General features: G+C 40.8%; 2 protein-coding genes across 7 annotated transcripts in view; one reads left to right on the forward strand and one right to left on the reverse strand.

Annotated features, from left to right (window-relative positions):
* The window catches only part of WDFY4 (WDFY family member 4), a 155,905-nt gene that overhangs the window by 97,033 nt on the left and 41,246 nt on the right, over positions 1 to 17,626 (forward strand). For all 6 annotated transcript variants that reach the window (XR_008467017.1, XM_054205511.1, XM_054205513.1 and 3 more), the window contains 4 exons: positions 3,903 to 4,051; positions 5,184 to 5,304; positions 7,787 to 7,872; positions 9,837 to 9,899. Coding sequence is in view for 5 of the 6 variants with exons in the window: in XM_054205511.1 (XP_054061486.1) it covers positions 3,903 to 4,051; positions 5,184 to 5,304; positions 7,787 to 7,872; positions 9,837 to 9,899 (419 nt within the window). In the remaining variant the exon portion in view is untranslated. The remainder of the gene's footprint in view (positions 1 to 3,902; positions 4,052 to 5,183; positions 5,305 to 7,786; positions 7,873 to 9,836; positions 9,900 to 17,626) is intronic.
* Positions 10,984 to 13,867, reverse strand: LRRC18 (leucine rich repeat containing 18). Its single transcript, XM_054205252.1, has 2 exons — positions 13,814 to 13,867; positions 10,984 to 11,887 (listed from the first exon to the last, which is right to left on the reverse strand). Exon 2 carries the CDS (start codon positions 11,794 to 11,796, stop codon positions 10,984 to 10,986), a length of 813 nt encoding a protein of 270 aa, XP_054061227.1. The 5' UTR covers positions 11,797 to 11,887; positions 13,814 to 13,867.

The following is a 17,626-nucleotide window of genomic DNA, read 5'->3' on the forward strand; positions in this document are numbered from 1 at the left end:
CAGGTCCTGTAGCTGATGCACCCTGGGATTCCTCAATACACCACAGAAAGGGCAGAAAGAGTGTATAACTACAGGTTTCATCTCTATGATTCCTGTTGCAGTGCTACCTGGGTGCATTGCTTTATGTGTATCATGCAAAGTTTTTGTACCTTTTGCTGAGCAAGTGACTAGAGACAGCTGTGAGTGTTTATAGCAAAACATGAGATGTGACAATGAGGAGGAGGAAGGAGCTTCAGGAAGTCCCTAAGCCACTGTTTGAGAAGGTATATGAAGATCAAGAATCACTGCATACCTGGCATGTTTTTTACACCCTTTCCTTAAGCTTTAGTTGCTAAGACACAGGATAGTTGTTTAGATGGACTTTGAACTGATTTGGAGTACCATTCTTTTGTACCCATTCTGTAAAAATGCTATGCTCAGGTGATTGTGTGGTATGGGTAATTGTGTTCCTGTGACATGGTTTTGTGACTTTAATTTCCTTGCATTGTATTTTTCCCTGGAGTGGCCATGCTAACACTCCTAGAGTCTGCAGAAATCGATGGTTAACCTCTTCCAGTGTCTTTGAAAACTGTATAAAGACTATCTTCAGGCATGTAATTCCTTTGGAAATCTGCCTCTCGAACTCCAGGGCAGATATGCTTTTATGTCTATTTGCTTAAACGCAACTGAAACACTTACAAACAGCTCTTCCGAAAAACAGGAAAAAAATCCCATGCCTTTAGCTTTAATTCCCTCATGCATCTGAATGAACACAGCAATTGAGAGACGCAGGGCTTTGGGCAATACCTTGGAAGGTAATTATTCAACTATTTTATGTCATGTTGGCTTCATTGATTAATGATTCTAGTGGCTAGTGAACTGGATTCTGTTCTGTTTTGACAGAAAAGGAAAGTTTTTATTTAATCTATGGTAATTTCAGGCTTCTTGGTGTTTCAATGCAAGACTTGTAGGTACAAGACTGTCCTGGTGGGGGTTCTCTTGTACACCTCTTTGTCAGATTTTTATTAATCACCTGGAATAAAATGAGCCCCGTTCCCTAAATGAGAACAACTGACTCAGACCAAGGGCTCTAGTATTTCTAACAGTGCAGATGTATTTAATTCTATTGGGGGTGATAACATAAAATTGAAGAAATGGATTTGGCACTGATGACTGTTACTGGTTGTATAGTACAAAAGACAGAATATACTGGGGCTTAGAGTTTAAGGTTTGAGAAAAAGTAGTACATGCTCTCTCCCCTTTCAAGGCCTGCTAACGTGACCTGGTCCTGCCTTAGGCGGAGTAACAAAGTGATTATTTGTGCCAGACCGTATTAATGATCATAAGCAGGTCCCCTTCACAATCCACGCACCTCCCAAAACCACACGTGATCTCGGGCATATGGGCTGGGTTTGCTGAGGTGGATTTCTTAGAAGTCTGGATTTCAACCTGTGTCCATTTTAGCAATTTTACACAACTGCCTGATGCTTCAACATTCAGTTACCTTCCTTTCAGGAAGAAGTAATCTTTCTGCTATTTAATTACTTCAGGAAACCCTGTGGTTCTCTAATGTGAGCAGAATTCTCCAGTATTCTCAGCGCAAGTATACATGCCTCTAACCACATAATGGCACGTACACACACAGGCATTCCAGTTCAGAGAGTTCTGAGTTTGTCATATCCTTGCAGAGACAGGCATTCCTGTGGGATCTGCAGGAGAGGTGATGGAAAAACGCTGCCTTCCTCTTAGAAATAATTTAGAAGGGAAAGAGAGAGATTCAAGGTATTTTCATCAAAAATTATCCACAGAAATCTCCATGGTTGGTTTTTTTCAGTCCCAGAATGAAAACAACCTTCTGTGTGTACTCAAGTGATTTCAAAATGATCCCCCCTCCATTTTGTTGGTAAAATAATTGCTTTTCAGTAAAAAAAAATTAAAAAAATATGTAGGAACAAGTTTTGATCTCAATTATTTGTGAATTTATTATTTATGTTATGCTTGCAGCCAAGACTGAAAGCTCCTGTAGCAGTGCAGGTTTCAGCACACCTGAGTTAGCCTGTGTGTATTTTGGGATGGAGGCATGGAAGGTTGTAGATGTGGTTCCAGAAATAGTGACATAGGAATAAAGGTAAAAAGCAAAGGAGAACCATACTTACTCTACATACTGTCATGTAGACTTTACATGATGTAATAGAACCAATGCTATTTCTGGGTCACTTTTGCATGCACAAAAAATAATACAGGACTTCTGTTCTTATGAAGTTTGGTAGAGGTAAGATCATTGAGATCTTAAGAGAAAAAACAGACTTTGTGACACTTCTCATACTTGTCAGTCAGTTCTTTCAAGAACATTGCACTAGTTTTCTGAACCGGCAAACTTTCCTGTTATGTAAATACCTCTCAGATCCAATCCCTCTGCATGCAGCACTCTGGTCCTTGCAGTTTCAGATGAAATCAGCTTGCAATATTTTACACTCGTTTCTGGATTGTATGTAGTTCAGAATTGTGTTGATTTACAAGGGGAGCTCAGCAGTGAGTATGTAAGGTAGTTTTAGTGTTTTAAGATTTTGGGAGCGTTAGTGTTTTGTTGTAGTATGAATGTTTGAAGGGATTTTTGCAAATAGAGAGTACTTCATCTGAAACTGGGCCAATAGGCTGATGATTGGTTCCTGCCTCCTTCCGTGGGAATGGAGGAGGTACCTAGTGTTCAAAGTTCTGGTCCAAACTGGGCACAGCAGTGAGTTGACCTTGATCCTCCCAGTTGACTCTGCTAACCGGGGGACTGCTCTTTTGGAGCTGAGTGTATATAGAAGACTGAATCAACAGACAAGAAAAATAAGGAACTTCATGCCTTTAAATGTTGTGGAAGCTCTTTGCACTGAATTACTGCTTGATTTAAAATCAGAACATTAAGCTTCCTCCACGCAGCCCACACAATTTTATGGGTAGTTGGGCTTTTCTGGTCTCCGTATTGGTCTGTTTCCTTTCTACACCATCTCTCTGCCATAGAAACTGTTCCAGAAAAAAAGCTTTTTTTTTTTTTTCTTTATCAAAACAGGTCAATTCCCAAGAAAACTTTCTATGATCTGGCATATGACTGAAGAATTACTTTGAAAAATTCCCAATGTTTCTAAATTGTGTGTTAGAAATTCCTCTATTTTAAGGGCCAAGTTAATTTGCTCAGGAGAAAGAAAAGGAAAGTGAGTCTTAGGATGCCAAGGGAGGTTTTTTAAACTATTCCAGAATGTTTAACTTCGTCTTTAAGACAACTAGAATCATAGAATCATATATTTTGATTGGCTTTCTGTATAATATAGGAAAGAAAAGTGCCAATGCAAGGAGTTTCGTGTTACTGAGACTTCAATCCATTGTATGCTGATTCAGCTGGATGTGGTGAGGTAGATACCTAGAGTATTAAATCCTTTCCTTGCTTATTGCTCCCTGGGATCCCTTTGCAGGATTTTTTTCAAGTATAGATTTCACTGGGATCTGAATCAAAGTATTTGCCTTTTCTCCGTATTCTAAATAGACATATATTTACTAAATGCCACTATTTTTCTGTATGATGTTTTGTAAGTCACTTCTTTCTTCAGTGCTTCAACCCTCTGCCTGTGTAGTAAGTATTGCTGTCGAACAAAGTTTTGCAGTGCTAACTCCTGCAACACTTGCAGGCTCGTCATATAGCCGCAGATAGATGGGAAAGGAACAGATTTACTGGGGGAAGAGGGCATCAGACCCTTCCACTACTAGTTCCACAGAGGCATGCACTATCACTCATGGTGATTTTGTGGCTGCATCCCAATCAAAATGGCAACTGTTTTGGTCCAAACATATGTCCTTCTGCATCACTGGGTCTTGCTCCCTGCTGTCCCTGTCTCCTGTGTTACCCACTCCTGGCTTCATTATACTTGCTTCCATACTAGGTCACGTTCAAGTGCTCTGTGGCAGTTGTGCAGGGACATACGGCATTGGAAGGAGTGCTGCTTTTTGGCAAAGAGCACTTTTACATCTGCGAGTGCTTTGTTTTATCCCCTTTAGAAGAAGTCTACTGTACACGTCACTGCTTGTCCAGGTAAGTCATTCTATCCTCCTAGAGATATGCTTGATTAACTTCAGTATTGACATGTGGGTACCTTGAATTTGCACAAACTAAGGGGGCATTTCAAGAGGGATGTTAGCACAGCAAGAAGTTTGCCATCCTTTCCATCTGTTTACAGAATTGTTTAACATAACTAACATAGGTGCTTGTTGACAGGCTTTGGAGGTGCAACAAGAACTCTCAGCTCCAACAGATGGAGATGGTGGGCAGTCTAACACATAGGTTGCTTTTTTCAATTCTTTTAAAGTGTTGTTAATGTTTCTGACTGGCTCCCATCTTTTATTCATATGGAACAGTCATTACAAGAGCCTTTAGCTTCATTGTCTCATAAGTTTTTTGTTTGTTTCTCCAAGACAGAATCATAATTAATATTTGGCACACTGCTATCATCTTTGACTCATGATTTATTGAAACTAATCAATATTGAAAATGAGTCTGTGAGACTTAGCTCTTTGTGCATATTGTGCTCATGTGCAAAGCCCAGTGGGACAGTGAGTAACTCAGTGTTTTTACTCCCTGACTGTCTGCTCTGCATCCGATTCTTCCTAAGTCCAATATCAGTCAATCTGATCAAGTGACTTAAGGATCAATTAGACTGGGTCCAATAAAAGCTCAGGTTGTTGTTTTTCTAACGGATTTGCTATGGTCAACGCTGTAGATAGCAATTGCAGTACATGTACACGACTAATGTAACAATGAATTAATTACTTAATTATTATTTCCAATTAATTGCTGTTTATAATAGCTGTATGCCCATATGATGCTTGCCCTTGACCCAGGCTTTTAGGTTCTCCCACCCAGCTCCTTCCCTTGCTGCTTCTTAGACTTCAGTGTGTGCAAAACCTTGCTGTCTGCCTATTTGTGTGCACTAAAATAATTCCAAACCTACCCTTAGTCTCCACAAGCTCTTTATTTTATTTTGGGAACTAGTACAAAGTCCACCTTCAATATTTAGCTTTGTTTTCAACTCCCGTATGCCCCAATTGATCTTGCTATCTCTTAGTATTTTTATTCTTCTTTAGTGAGGACTTGGATGTTCATGAAGGCTCTCTTGATCTTTTTTGTTTCAAATTATTATTTCTTTCTTTATATTTTTCTCTTCTAGCATCAGTGATCCCTTTATTTTCAACTTATGTCATAAAGATCATGCTGTGGGAGATCAGATGTGTTCCCGTTATTCGTATCATGATATCAAAGAGATTCATCTGATGCGCTTTCTTCTGCAGGTAGGAACTAACAGGCTTGGTCATTTGAGGGACAGCTGCAACAGCAATAATGACGTATGACTGAAAACTACTTGCACAATTTTTACTAAGACTGCTGAGATCTCTTTGTTTGAGTCCCAAAATGCTTTTACGCCCATCGTTGCTTCATTAGCCTTTGGTAATACAAACTCCTTCCTATATTCACAAGAGTGTTTAAGGACCCTCACTGGAGTGGTTGGCTCATCAGTTGTAAGGCTAACAACTAATCGCAGTTGTTCACAACTTCACAGTTTATCTCAATGTTTTTGAAAATAAGACTTGAAGTCAAGTTCCTGAGTTTTGATGGAAGCTCCCAGTAAGTGTCTGACTTTCAGTAATACTCAGCTCCCACAGACTTAAGTAGTTTAGGACATCAGTGGATTATGGGTATGTGTAACGTGTACACAGTCCTTTTGGAATAATTTTCAAGTTGTGCATGTGAGTCAATAAATGAATCCTAAGTTGGAGCAGAGGATTTGAATCCTCTGTGTCTTTAGGTGTGCTACCGAGAAGCTGCTCATTACCGGTGGCCTGGTGCCCTTTTAGTTTTGTCTGGTTTAAATGAGCCTGTGATGAGAATCACAGAAGAGTTGCAGCTAGAGCTCCTTGCAGCACCAGAGCCTGTACTTGCTCTGGAGGGTTTTGGTAAAGTCTAAAATAGTAATTCACAGATTTCATTTGACAAAAATATGGAGTTTTGAAGCAGCCGTAACTAGTTACTGTTGTTTTGAATCCATTTTTGGAAGGCTGAGATTCAACAGGGAATTAAGAAATCATTCAGAAAATTCAAAAGTTGGAGAAAATGGGGCTGATAATTGTCTTATGTAGTATGGCACTCATATGTGACTCAGTCCTGGTTTATTTTATATTTAATTATGTATGCAAAATGGACAATTTTAGTAGGTGAGACTTCCTTCAGGATATAGCATATCTCAATGGCTGGGTTGCTCTGCAAGAATGTATAGGTATGTTAAGTGGTCTCCTGAGTAACTGCATGAGGTTTATTTTCTTACATGACTGGTAAGCAATCTGGGCAACAGAACTGTCACTTCTTCTGTTTCATGAATAGCATCAAAGTCACCAGTGGAATCTTGCCGGCTTCTCATATATTCACGTTTGTGTATGCATGGATTTTTTTTTTAAACATGTGAGATGGAAATGGTTCGTGTGATCCAAAGTATAAAATGGAGATGAGTAAAAACAGTCTTTGAATGGACCGAGGGCAAAGACAAGGCTTGTTGGTTTGAGGATTTTTTGTGGCTTTTTGGTTCTGGGTTTGTTTTATTTTGGTGGGGTTTTTTCGGTGTTTTTTTTTCTTTGTTTATTTTTGCTTTGTTTCAATTAATGAACTGAAAACTCTGGTATCTATATCAAGCTCTCAAATTCTTGCACGGGGATGCCATGCCACAAACTACTCTGAAACAATATTGCAGAAAAAGAAGAAAACTGATTCCTTGTGCTTTTCCTGCAGGGCAGATGGATCAGCTGTTTAGGCAGCTCCTGTGCCTCACAGAGCTGATCTCCTGTTCATGCACATAGCCCAGCTCAGAGCAAAAACTGTGAAACCACATGGCCCAATTCTGTAATGACAACACTTGATCAGACTTGGTTTGGAAAGCTGAAGTTCAGAGCAAATGCTGCAAGCTGTTTATTGTCATAGCTGCTCTCATATTACCTTTCTGCTTTGTACTTCATTTGTGAATCGTGTATGGGGCAGTTGCCATTGTGGTGTATTTCTAGGTTTGTATTGCACCTGCCACATTTGGATTGAAGCTCATGTCTGGATTCCCAGACACTATGTGATATTTATAGTTTTACTTGACCAACTTTGGGGAAAAAAGGACCACTCACTGAGTAAATAACAGGGTTATATGCAAATGCCCAACATAACAATGTGTGGAGACACTGCAGAAAAAAGGGGGCAAAGTTTTCTACTGCGATTATTTTAAAGCTTCAGTGAGAAATGTTGTAAACTCCCCTTCCTCCTCTGCTGCTTCTAGTCAAGAGAAATTATTTCGGCATTTCTTGTTGAGCTCACTATTCGTTTAGAAACCAGTATGGTTGCTTTCTAAAAAAAAATGCTTATTTAGCATCCCCTTTTCATGTCATCTTTCTCACCTAACTAGAAGTTAATGCTACTAGTGTCTTGTTAATCACACCGAGATTTCAAGATAAAAATGCTTCAAAACCAGCAGGGAGGAGGCAGGTGATGGAACCAATATCTGGAGTTTGGTTTTGCTTCAGAGAAGCATTTGAACTCCTAGTCAACCCAGTAGGACCATTCCTACAGTTGGGGAAATTGGGAATATTACGCATATTTTGCTACACTTCTTCACACTTGATATGAAGTCAAGGCTTTTTTTTTTTCCAAAGTCCTGAAGAATTGGACAGTCCATGATGGACTCTTTGCAGCACTGGGCTTTGCTCTGCAGTTCTTCACACTGTAATTGATTTGCCTTTCCAGGAGATCGCCTTGGAAATATTCTTCAAAAATGGTTACTCCAGATTTCTTGTCTTCCATGACAGCGACCGAAATAAGATATTTAAGAGGTAATCACTAATTCATAATAACACATGAACACCCAGGTGACACTCCTGCTCTATCACCCCTATTTATCCTGGCTTCAGATGTCTGTGTTTTGCTGCTCCAGGGGCTTTTTCTTCAATTGCAGCTCCTTGGTCTTTAATGGGTTACACTTAAGCAAAGCTATCAAATCTTTCTTTTGCTGACCTGGGAATTCTTCAGAGCATTATATAGCCATTGATTTATCAAGGGAGCTAATGCATGTGTAGGACTCTTCTAGCACCCAGCAGTGTATATTATGTCCCTGCATCCCAGCAAATTGCAATTGTAGCTGTGCTGCTTCCTCTCACTGAGATGAGAGCCACCTCCATCTCACCTCACAGTGCTGGGTGAAAGGTTTCTTCCTGCTTTCTTCCAACACACAAAGTGTCAGTCATGAGATTCTTTAGGAATAAAAAGTCTTTCTCTCTCTGACTCCATCTTTATGTCTTTGGTGCGGAGCTAACTTTTATCAATGGGATTTTTCTTTTAAAAAGATTTCTCTTTATGTTCTTGTTTTGTTTGATGGAACTTGTAAGACTATGAAGTAATTAATTTGCACTTTGTTCTCTTGCGCTGCTTTTTTTTTTTCCCTACTACAGTTCTGGCCATTGTTTCAGGTTTGCTTTTGCTGTCCTTTATGCAGGAAAAATACTTCAATACGTAGTACTTTCTGTGGTAAAGTCTGCAGCCCAGACTGAGGATTGGTACTGTTTGTTAATTTTTAAACAATCATAGCAGCTCCTTCTGCTCCTGAAATCTCTGAAGAGTTTCAAATGGAGTATTGCTTAAAAAGTCAATGCAGGTTTATCTACTCTTCCTTTCTAAACTGGCTGTGCAGTGTGGCTACTTAGAGTCACCAGGTTCTCCCCCAGGTCCAGCTGCTTTGTTTAGCCCTTATCTTTGTTGTCTCTCAGCTCTGACAAGCATTTCTGGGGGGAATCTTGCAGAGGCAGTTCAAGATAATGTTTTGATTCTCAGTTCCCTGTATTGCCCCTCAAACGAAGGTCACCAAACCTATATATTTCAAGGGTTTAATATGTCTAACATAAACCCCCAGTGAAAGTAAATAGGAATGGCTGAGACATGGGTTGGTATTCTGTTCTGCCATTTTTGCTAGATAAATGTCTGAGTGGGTGTTGTGGTTTAACCCCAGCCAGCAACTAGGACCATGCAGCTGTTTGCTCACTTCCCCCACTTCCTCCCGCAGTAAGGTAGGGAGAAGAGGGAGAAACAGGAAAAAAACCCTCATGGGTTGAGACAAAAACAGTTTAATAGCACAGTAACAGAAGAGAATAATAATAACAACAGTAAAAGAATATACAAAATAAAGTAATACAACACAAGTCACTCTCACCACCCAGTGATCGGTTGCCCATCCCATCCTGAGGAGTGATCGCAGATCCCTGCCCCCTGACCAGCCCCCATTTATATACTGAGCATGACGTCTATGGTATGGAATATTCCTTTGGCCAATTTGTCCTGTCTATGCTCCTTCTCAGCTTCTATGGGAAACTGAAAAAGTCCCTGACTAATGTAAACATCACTTAGCAATAACTAAACCAGTGTGTTATTAGCATTATTCTCATACTAAATCCAAAACACAGCAGCTGCTAGAAAGAAAACTAACTCTATCCCAGTTGAAACCAGGGCAGTATGTTCTTATTCTCTGGCTTTAATTAGTAGAACCTTAAACCACCTGATCATAAGTCCATAGCACTATATATCAATTTGAGGCCCTACTTGGGAAAGAAACTACTTTTATCCAGCCCATAGGCAACTCCTTAATATTAAATGTGTGCTTTTGCTGTGTTGTCCTGCAGCTTTGTCCTGAGTTAGAATGTCAGTGAAATGTGGTGTCCTTCAGGACGTGACATAGATTATATGTGCGTGTGATGTATATGGATAACTATTTAAATAATTGTAATGTGACCCTTCATATCTCCTATAGATTTTGCTCTTTCCAACCTGCTTTGAAGTCAAAGGGGATAACAGAAGAGTCCCTGAATATAAGGTAAACCAAAACATATGAAACACTGGATAACTGTAGATAACAAGTGCAATTTCACCTTTAAAAAAAGCATCTAGAAGCTTACCTATTTGTGCCTCCTATTTTAAAGATTCAAAGGTGTCCCCAAAATGCCAAAAAGCATTCTAGTGTACAGTATCCACAGTATGAAGACATGAAGAATGTGTTGAGTAGCTGACTATGCATAGTTGATTAATAATTATTACCTCATTAATGTGACTTTATTGGTAAAATCTACACAGATGGTTAGTGTGGGAAAGAGACAGTGAAGAGAGGTTAGAGCTAATCCATAATGCTTCTGCGTAATGGCTTCTTTATTGTGTGGTTAGAGCAGGCGGTGATAGATGTACACACGGATGTTTTGGCATGTTATAGTGGCGTTGATTTTATTGTGCAAGTTAGAGATCACTGCACTCAAGTGTAGCACCCAAAATCCCAGAGAACTTGCTTAAGCAGAGTCTGGCATCTTGGTGGCAAACAGGATCACTGGCTGTTTAGCTCTTAGCGTATTATTTTTTTTTTTTGCACTGCTTAGTTACTCCTGAGCATAATATTTGTGTCTACTGCATTTGCTGAATTGGAACGGGCTCATGGTTCCTACACTGACAGTGCCTATCTGAGATGCTCTGAGGGGTTGGTGGCAACTACCAGCAGCAGAAAGTTCCGAGGTATATTCCTGTTCCTCCAAATGGTATTTTCTGAGACTAGTTTAACTGTGTCTCACTCTCTGAAAATGAACAGGAGTAATGTTTGGGGCTCAGAAGTGGGAGTGGAGTTACCAGAAAAACTTTTTTAAGATTCTTTCACTGGACACATGCATACACAAAAGACCAAAAAAACCCTCAAAACCCAAACATGGAGAACATGTAGGAACAGGCACATATGTTAGGGAATAGTCCTTCCTTTCCCAAATGCACCCTTTCCCAAATGTAGATCTGTTTTAGTTGGATTTTGATTTAGAGACCACACAGATCTGCTGCATCTAAAACTGCATAGATCTTTAAAGGAAGAGAACTGCAGGAAAAGGGAGGAGGAAGGAGGTCAGCTTTTTATTAGTTTGGGCTGGATTTCATGGGACATGGTCTGTGGAATGCCTTGGTAGATTGTCTCTTAATCTCCATTCTTCTTGGTTATCCTTTGCAGTAGAATTGGGTGTAAGGAGTAAAGGGAAACTTGGCTTCTTTAAGCAGCTGGGTGTCACGTTCATTAACTTGTTCAGCTTGTCCCTCTCATCCATACACATCTTCAGGCAAGAAGAGCACAGGTCTTTCTCTTGTACTAAGTGGAGCATTTCTACACGTTTGATGGAGTCGGCATGCTCCACTTGCTTTGTTGAATCCGGGAAAGGGTTTCTTTCTGCATTCAGCTTCTTGAGCTTGGGGAGCTTTTTCACACTGTTTGGGATGGCGGTTAAGGCATTGTCAAAGAGACCTATCTCGGTAAGTTCCCTTAGAGCCCCAAGACTGGTAGGAATACTGTCAAGACAGTTCAAACCAAGGTTGAGAATATGCAGGTTCTTGAGAAGGTTCAACCCTTCTGGCAGATTTTTGGTGGTCAGCTTGTTGTTGCATACATTCAGGTAGAAAAGGTTCTGAAGTGTACCTATTGCCTCGGGCAGCTCCTCAAGCTGATTACTATGCAGGTCCAGCCAGCGCAGTTTCTGGAACTTCTGGATGCTGCTTGGAATCTTTTTTAACATGTTTCTGCTCAAATCAAGTTCATCCACGTCATCCAGTTTCAGAATGCACTTGGGGAAGGTGGTGATACCCATCTTGCTTAAGTCAAGACGGCGTCCTCCATCAAGAGTTATACGGATGGAATTTTTGGCAATTTTCAAGGTGATCTTCTTCCCTTTTGGACCTTTTGCTTTCCCCTTGGCCATCTGTCCACTGAGAGACAGACAGACACACCAGCCTCTCGATGAAGTGTGGGAACTTCAGTGTAAAGCCTTTGAAAACAGTGGCTGTAACTCCCTAATTAAAAACAAAATAATTGCTTAGTTATATATTAACGTGTGACCACCAGACTCTTTAGAAGTCTCTTTATAAGGTCAGGAGTTTTCAACCCTGGAGCTGCAACTCTGAATGTTCTTCCTGAAAATATTTTGAGTGTGTGAAATTCTAATAATTTACAATATAATTTTATTGCATTGTAACACCTATATTGCATCACAGGGTGAAATTGCAAGTAGGAGAAATTTGCTGTCTTTCAACCCTAAATACTAATTTGAGCTCAGCATGTAATGAAACTGAATGAAATGTGTTGTTATCCATCAGCCATTTGAGGACCTAAGCAAAATGTATTATGGGTCTCAACGCAGTCCTTAGGGATTGCACTAAAAGAAGCTACACAAAATTGTACTTATTCTACCAGACTAACAGGTTGCCTTCTTTCCAGGCCTGGCATCTGTTGACAGGTTGGTTAAACATCCTGTTTAACGAACCTGAGATTTGGGCTCTGGATGCTACTGAAAGATCAAATATTTAAAGCAAATGATTAAGGGTCTTGTTTTAACCAGGACTTCAGGAACATAGTGGGCTTCCAAATTTGTCAGGACTGCTTGCAGTTCACATATCACCTGCAGGGCAGACTGGAACGGGGGGTCTGTGTCAGTGCTGCTTAATGACACGTTAAACCAAAACCAGGCCTTGATGAGTATCTTCTGTACTTTCAAGGACAGACTCTGGGTACTCTAATCTTGTCTTTTCATCCATGCTGTGGGATAGATGGACTCCCACTGTGAAGATGCCCTGCCCTCAAAAAATGCGTGTAGGTGTTCTGGTCAGACTTTTGACTCATACTGATGCTCAGCATATGCTGTGTGCTTTGAGTTGAGACCTGTATGAGTGGTAGTCCACTGTAGTCTCAGGTTTGGCTATCTCTCTCTCACTAATCGAAGGCCATCAAATACAGGTGCTAATTATGGCTAGTGACAAAGGAAATAGGCTGATTCCCTGGAAATGGATGACAATGTCCTTCTCAGCCAGAGCGCAGAGAGGAGCATGGGTTACAGCTGGCTAATCTCAGGATGGTCTGGGTGCTCTGGCATTTAATTGTGAAGAGTCAAATTGCAGCTTTGATGAATGATTGTTTGGGACAAAATATGGATTTGTCTACAACACGTTTCACTATTACAAAGGCTTCATTACAAACCCTTCAGGCTTTTTGGCTACTCATTAATCATGTGCAAATACATGAAGGGGAAGCTCAGGCTCCTTTTCAATTACATGCCATAACCAAAAATAATGCAAAAGCAAGGGGGATCTCTGCCAGTTACCACCCACCCTCCTGGGAGCTCTGTAATGAGGCAGATGCTTCAGAAAATCCTGGAAGCAGCACAGTGGGGTCAGTCTTGCCCAGAGGGTATGTTCCAAAATTTAATCTTTGTTATTTTGTATAAAAATATTTAAACAGTTAAATCTCTCTGTGTATGTCACCCCCACAGCACTTACAGGGTCCTATTACTGTTATGTCTGAAGGCCTCTCGCTGTTTGCTCTATTTAACCTTATGGTGTCCCAGGGTCAATATCAATGCTATTCTTTCCATAATGTAGACTGATAACTGAGGCAAAGTACTCTACGGTGGAAAATTAAGCACTTTTTCCACCTTTGTTGATGTTAGCTTAAATAATTTGCCCAGGAGTAGGTAGGAAGTTCTGGAGATCAAAACAATAGGGGTTTTTTTTAATCACAATTCACTCATTTTAAGGATCTGATGCAATATTCTTGTTGGCAGTTCTCTGAAGATAAAGTTCAGCTGCATGGGAAATGCCAGAGCCCTACTGCTGATTCAGGACATCCTAAGTCCCTTACTGGTGCACAGAGGGTGACTACCATGCTTCATAAAAAGATCTGCAGGGCAGCTTCCTCACGCTTTGGGAGGATGCAAAGAGACTTACTGCTTCCGGCAGTTGATGTGAAACTGGTGATTTTTGGATCCAACTTTCTCTTTGTTTGAATTTTGTGTTGGATGAGTTGACCAGTGAACTTTGAAGTTTCTCAGCCACGTATGCCTTTTAAAAAAATGAAAGGAAGCCTCAAGGAAAAATACATATTTTTTTTCTAAATTCAAAATGATAATTTCTTTTAAAGTGCTTTTAAAAACATCTTTAAAACTCTGAGAAAGAAAAAAATTCTGTTCAGTTTCTAGTAGTTTTTTTCCTGTTACTTTTCATTTAAATTCCGAGGGGGAAACATTGATCCCAAACAGTTTCCTTTCTTAAAAATACCACCTGGACAAAAATTCAGCCTGTGCTGAGTCTGGCTGTTAATGCTGGTTCCCAGTGCTGGTGTCCCTCTGTGCTGTGCCTGCCTGGGAGCACTAGAGGGAGCCTGGTGTAGACGGTTGAGTGCTGGAGGCTTGTCAGGAATAACAGTGGTTTGACCTTTTGGCTTTGGGTGCTTTTCTGTCAATAAACCTTGCCAACCTGTAACAAAGTTTGAACCTGGACCTTTGAAATTTTTAAGGAGTCCAAACAGACACATCAGTGTAATTTTCCTCAAGGCAGATCTCTCTGTGTGATGCCCAGGCTTCAAGGAGATTTAACCACCTCCTTTAGTGAGATTTTTTTTTTTTTAATACTACTGTGGACCTCTAAGATGCTCTGATCAGGAAAACATGAGTCCCTAGGGAGTGCTCACACTCTCCAAGTGCTATTTCCTTTGGGTTAAAAGTGGAAGCTATGTTTCAAACTTACAAAAACGTGATTTTCAGTCCCAAAGATAGGGATTAGTGTTTGAGTTCTGCAGAAACACCACAGCGCAGTAGACAGCTTGAAGGGGATGAATAACTCTCTTGTCTCTGCATGCTTGTAAACTAATTATCAGTGTTTCACAGGGCTGTAGCTGGAGATAATGGAGCTTACTTAGCCACGTCTCATTTTCTTCAGCTCTGCATAAGAGGGCTCCAGTTCCGTAGCCACTGATATTAAAAATTCAGGAATTGCAGGAGCCTTCCTTGCTGTAAATGTTAATTATGCCTGTTTGATCTCATGCTCACAGTGTATCTCCTGGGATAGCAGAGGGAGAGGTACTTGTGTTGCCCTATTACCTAAGAAAAAATGATGATGAGAGGGAACTCTCTTTACTCATTTTCTCTTGAACCCGCACCCCACTGCCGCGTTCACTCTCTGAGTTGCTAGCGAGTTGTTGTCCAAGGGCAGGGTGCTGCATTTCTATGTGATAAGGTCTCACTAAAGAGCACTGTGACTAGAAAACTCTTTCCCCTTTTATCCACACTTGGTAAAATTTTTGGTCTGGATTGGTCTTTTGAAAGCCCTGGGCTAACCTCAGAGCTTTAGGAGTGTTTCAGAGGCCCAGAGCTTTGAGGCTGACCTGATACAGAAGTTAATAGGAAATGTGTGTCAAGGGCATTGTGCTGTCTGTGGTCCTCTGTGTTGCTGGGAGCTGTAGTGAGGGAACAGACCTTGCACATGAGGACTAGGACTGTCAATGTCTCTCTGAGGCAAGAAAGGATTGGAGCACTTTAGCACTTGCACAGGGTCCAGTCATGACCCATTGTAGTTTAAGCCTGTCCGAAGAAGGAGATCTGATTCTAGAAGAATACAGATTTGGACCCTGATGATGCAGTCTCTTCTACCTGAACCTTTCTTCTTCCTTTCTCAACATAGGGCTGGCAGGAGCAGAACAGGCCTTCTGCCTGTGACACTGGGTGTTTCAGGACCTCCTCCTCTGTGGTTCCGCCTGTTCCTTTCCTCCCATAGGTTGCTGCTTCCTACTTCACTGTACCCAAAGCTGTACAGAACCATCTTGATCCCATCTTGAACTAGTCTGTGAGAAAAGTTACCTCTATCTTTCCTCCTGGAAATCTGTGTATTGCAGAGCAGGCTTGCGAAGCCCAGCAGAGCTATGCATGCCCTACAGCTTTCTTGGGGCAGGAAAGCAGTGAGGTGACACATTCTAATTCACCCATGGAGTAGCTCTGTGGAAATACTTTTATATAAAGCTTAAAACCAGCATTCATGCAGTGAAATGATTTTACATGAAGCCAAGCAGTTCCAGCTAGGGTATGTTTTTATTTCCCTGCTTACAAGCCTGTTACCATTTCTTTGTTGTTGGATAAAACCTGTTGTGGAACAGAGATTAATTCACTGACCATCTTAAATGCAGTCCCTTGCTAACAGGAAGGCTTGGACTAAATCCTGCCATGAGCAAATAGATAGAGAGAGGTTTCCTTCCTTAATTTTCTTATTCTTCTAGATCACTTCAAAACAAGGTCACTTATAAAACCAAGGCCCACCAAGAATAAACAAAAATACTGTTTCATTTAACAATTCTGCCAGACTGCCCCCCTGCATAGAATCTTACCAGCTAGCAGCTAGGAAGACTTAGAAGGCGAGGTACAGATGTCGCAAGTTTCTTGTTTTTTTCAGTAGTACGGGATGAAACTTCATGGTCTGTTACTGCGCAGTCGTCTTCTGTCTACTCTTCTTTGAGTAACGAATTGGTCTTTCAGTCTGTAAATAAACCTGTGAGTGGGGAGCACAGGACAATTTCCTTTGCACAGTCCTGCAAATGCTGAATCATACTTCCTTGACAGAAAGTGGCAGCCCTTCAAGAAACTTGTGTATGTGAGTGTGCAGGGAGGAGGAGGAGTGGCAAAAAGGAGTTCCCCAGCTCCAGGGTCTATTCAGTTCTCCTTCCAGAGCCTGTGAAACTTCTGTTCCTAAGCAACAGCAATGCTATGTCCTTGGAGATCATTAGCATAATGTTTGATTCCAGCATGCATGTTCAAGCTGGAGGGAAAAGAACTGAACGGCATGCAGTGCCTGAAATGTTAGATTTCAAATTATGCAGAAAGAAAAGGCATCTGGACCTGGTTAGAAGCTGTTCGTCAGCTTCTAACGTTGTCCTAACTGTCCATTTTAGTCATGTGGCTATTTCATTTTACTTGGCTGTAACACTGTGTGAGATACTTGTATGTATCTCCTGCATGCACTCACAACATTTGTGATACCATCCTTAGCACATTCGGTATCGCATAGACATGGACACAGGAGGGAAGGCTCGTTCAACAGTGCAGCAGAGAGGATAGATATGAGCTGCAGTTCATGTTAATCTATCTGTGACCCTTCAAAACAGTTGGTACAACAATTTCCATTTTGTAAGATGTGAATTTATTGGAATTTGTCTCTATGTCTGGGGCTACCAAGCTCAAGCTTTTAGTAACTGGTTGCAATAATTTCAAAATAGTATCTGGAAAAAAAAGAACTATGAAAGAGAAATAGCTGTGTATTTTCTGGTAGGTATTGTTCACAGGGGATGCAACATTGAGGTCCCTTTCTTGCTGATAATGGATCTGGGATATTATTGGCATAAAGAAGCTGATAGTGTTGATGTGCTTGCCTGATTCCAGGGTTGGAGATTACATTCTGCTCACCTCAACAAATTAATTGAATTTACATGATGTTTTTCTTCTGTGACCTGAAGTGTGCCTGCAGTGGAAACGTTATCCCTTTGGTGAATACACACAGTGCAAACAGTGTTCCATAAAAGAGGGAGATTCCTTTCTCCCTCTGTAGCCCCTTCAAGACATCCTATTTCAAGGAACCCTACTTTAATATTATACTTATTTATAAATTTTGTATTATACCTGTATTCTTTGAGAAAAGAGCAAGAATACCCAGAAGGTGGACTGGAACAATCAAACAAGGAGGACACTATAGCTTTATTCTAAAGTAATCTAACTTAAC

This window comes from Rissa tridactyla, chromosome 6, assembly GCF_028500815.1.
Source record: "Rissa tridactyla isolate bRisTri1 chromosome 6, bRisTri1.patW.cur.20221130, whole genome shotgun sequence".
NCBI classification, from domain to species: Eukaryota; Metazoa; Chordata; class Aves; order Charadriiformes; family Laridae; genus Rissa; species Rissa tridactyla.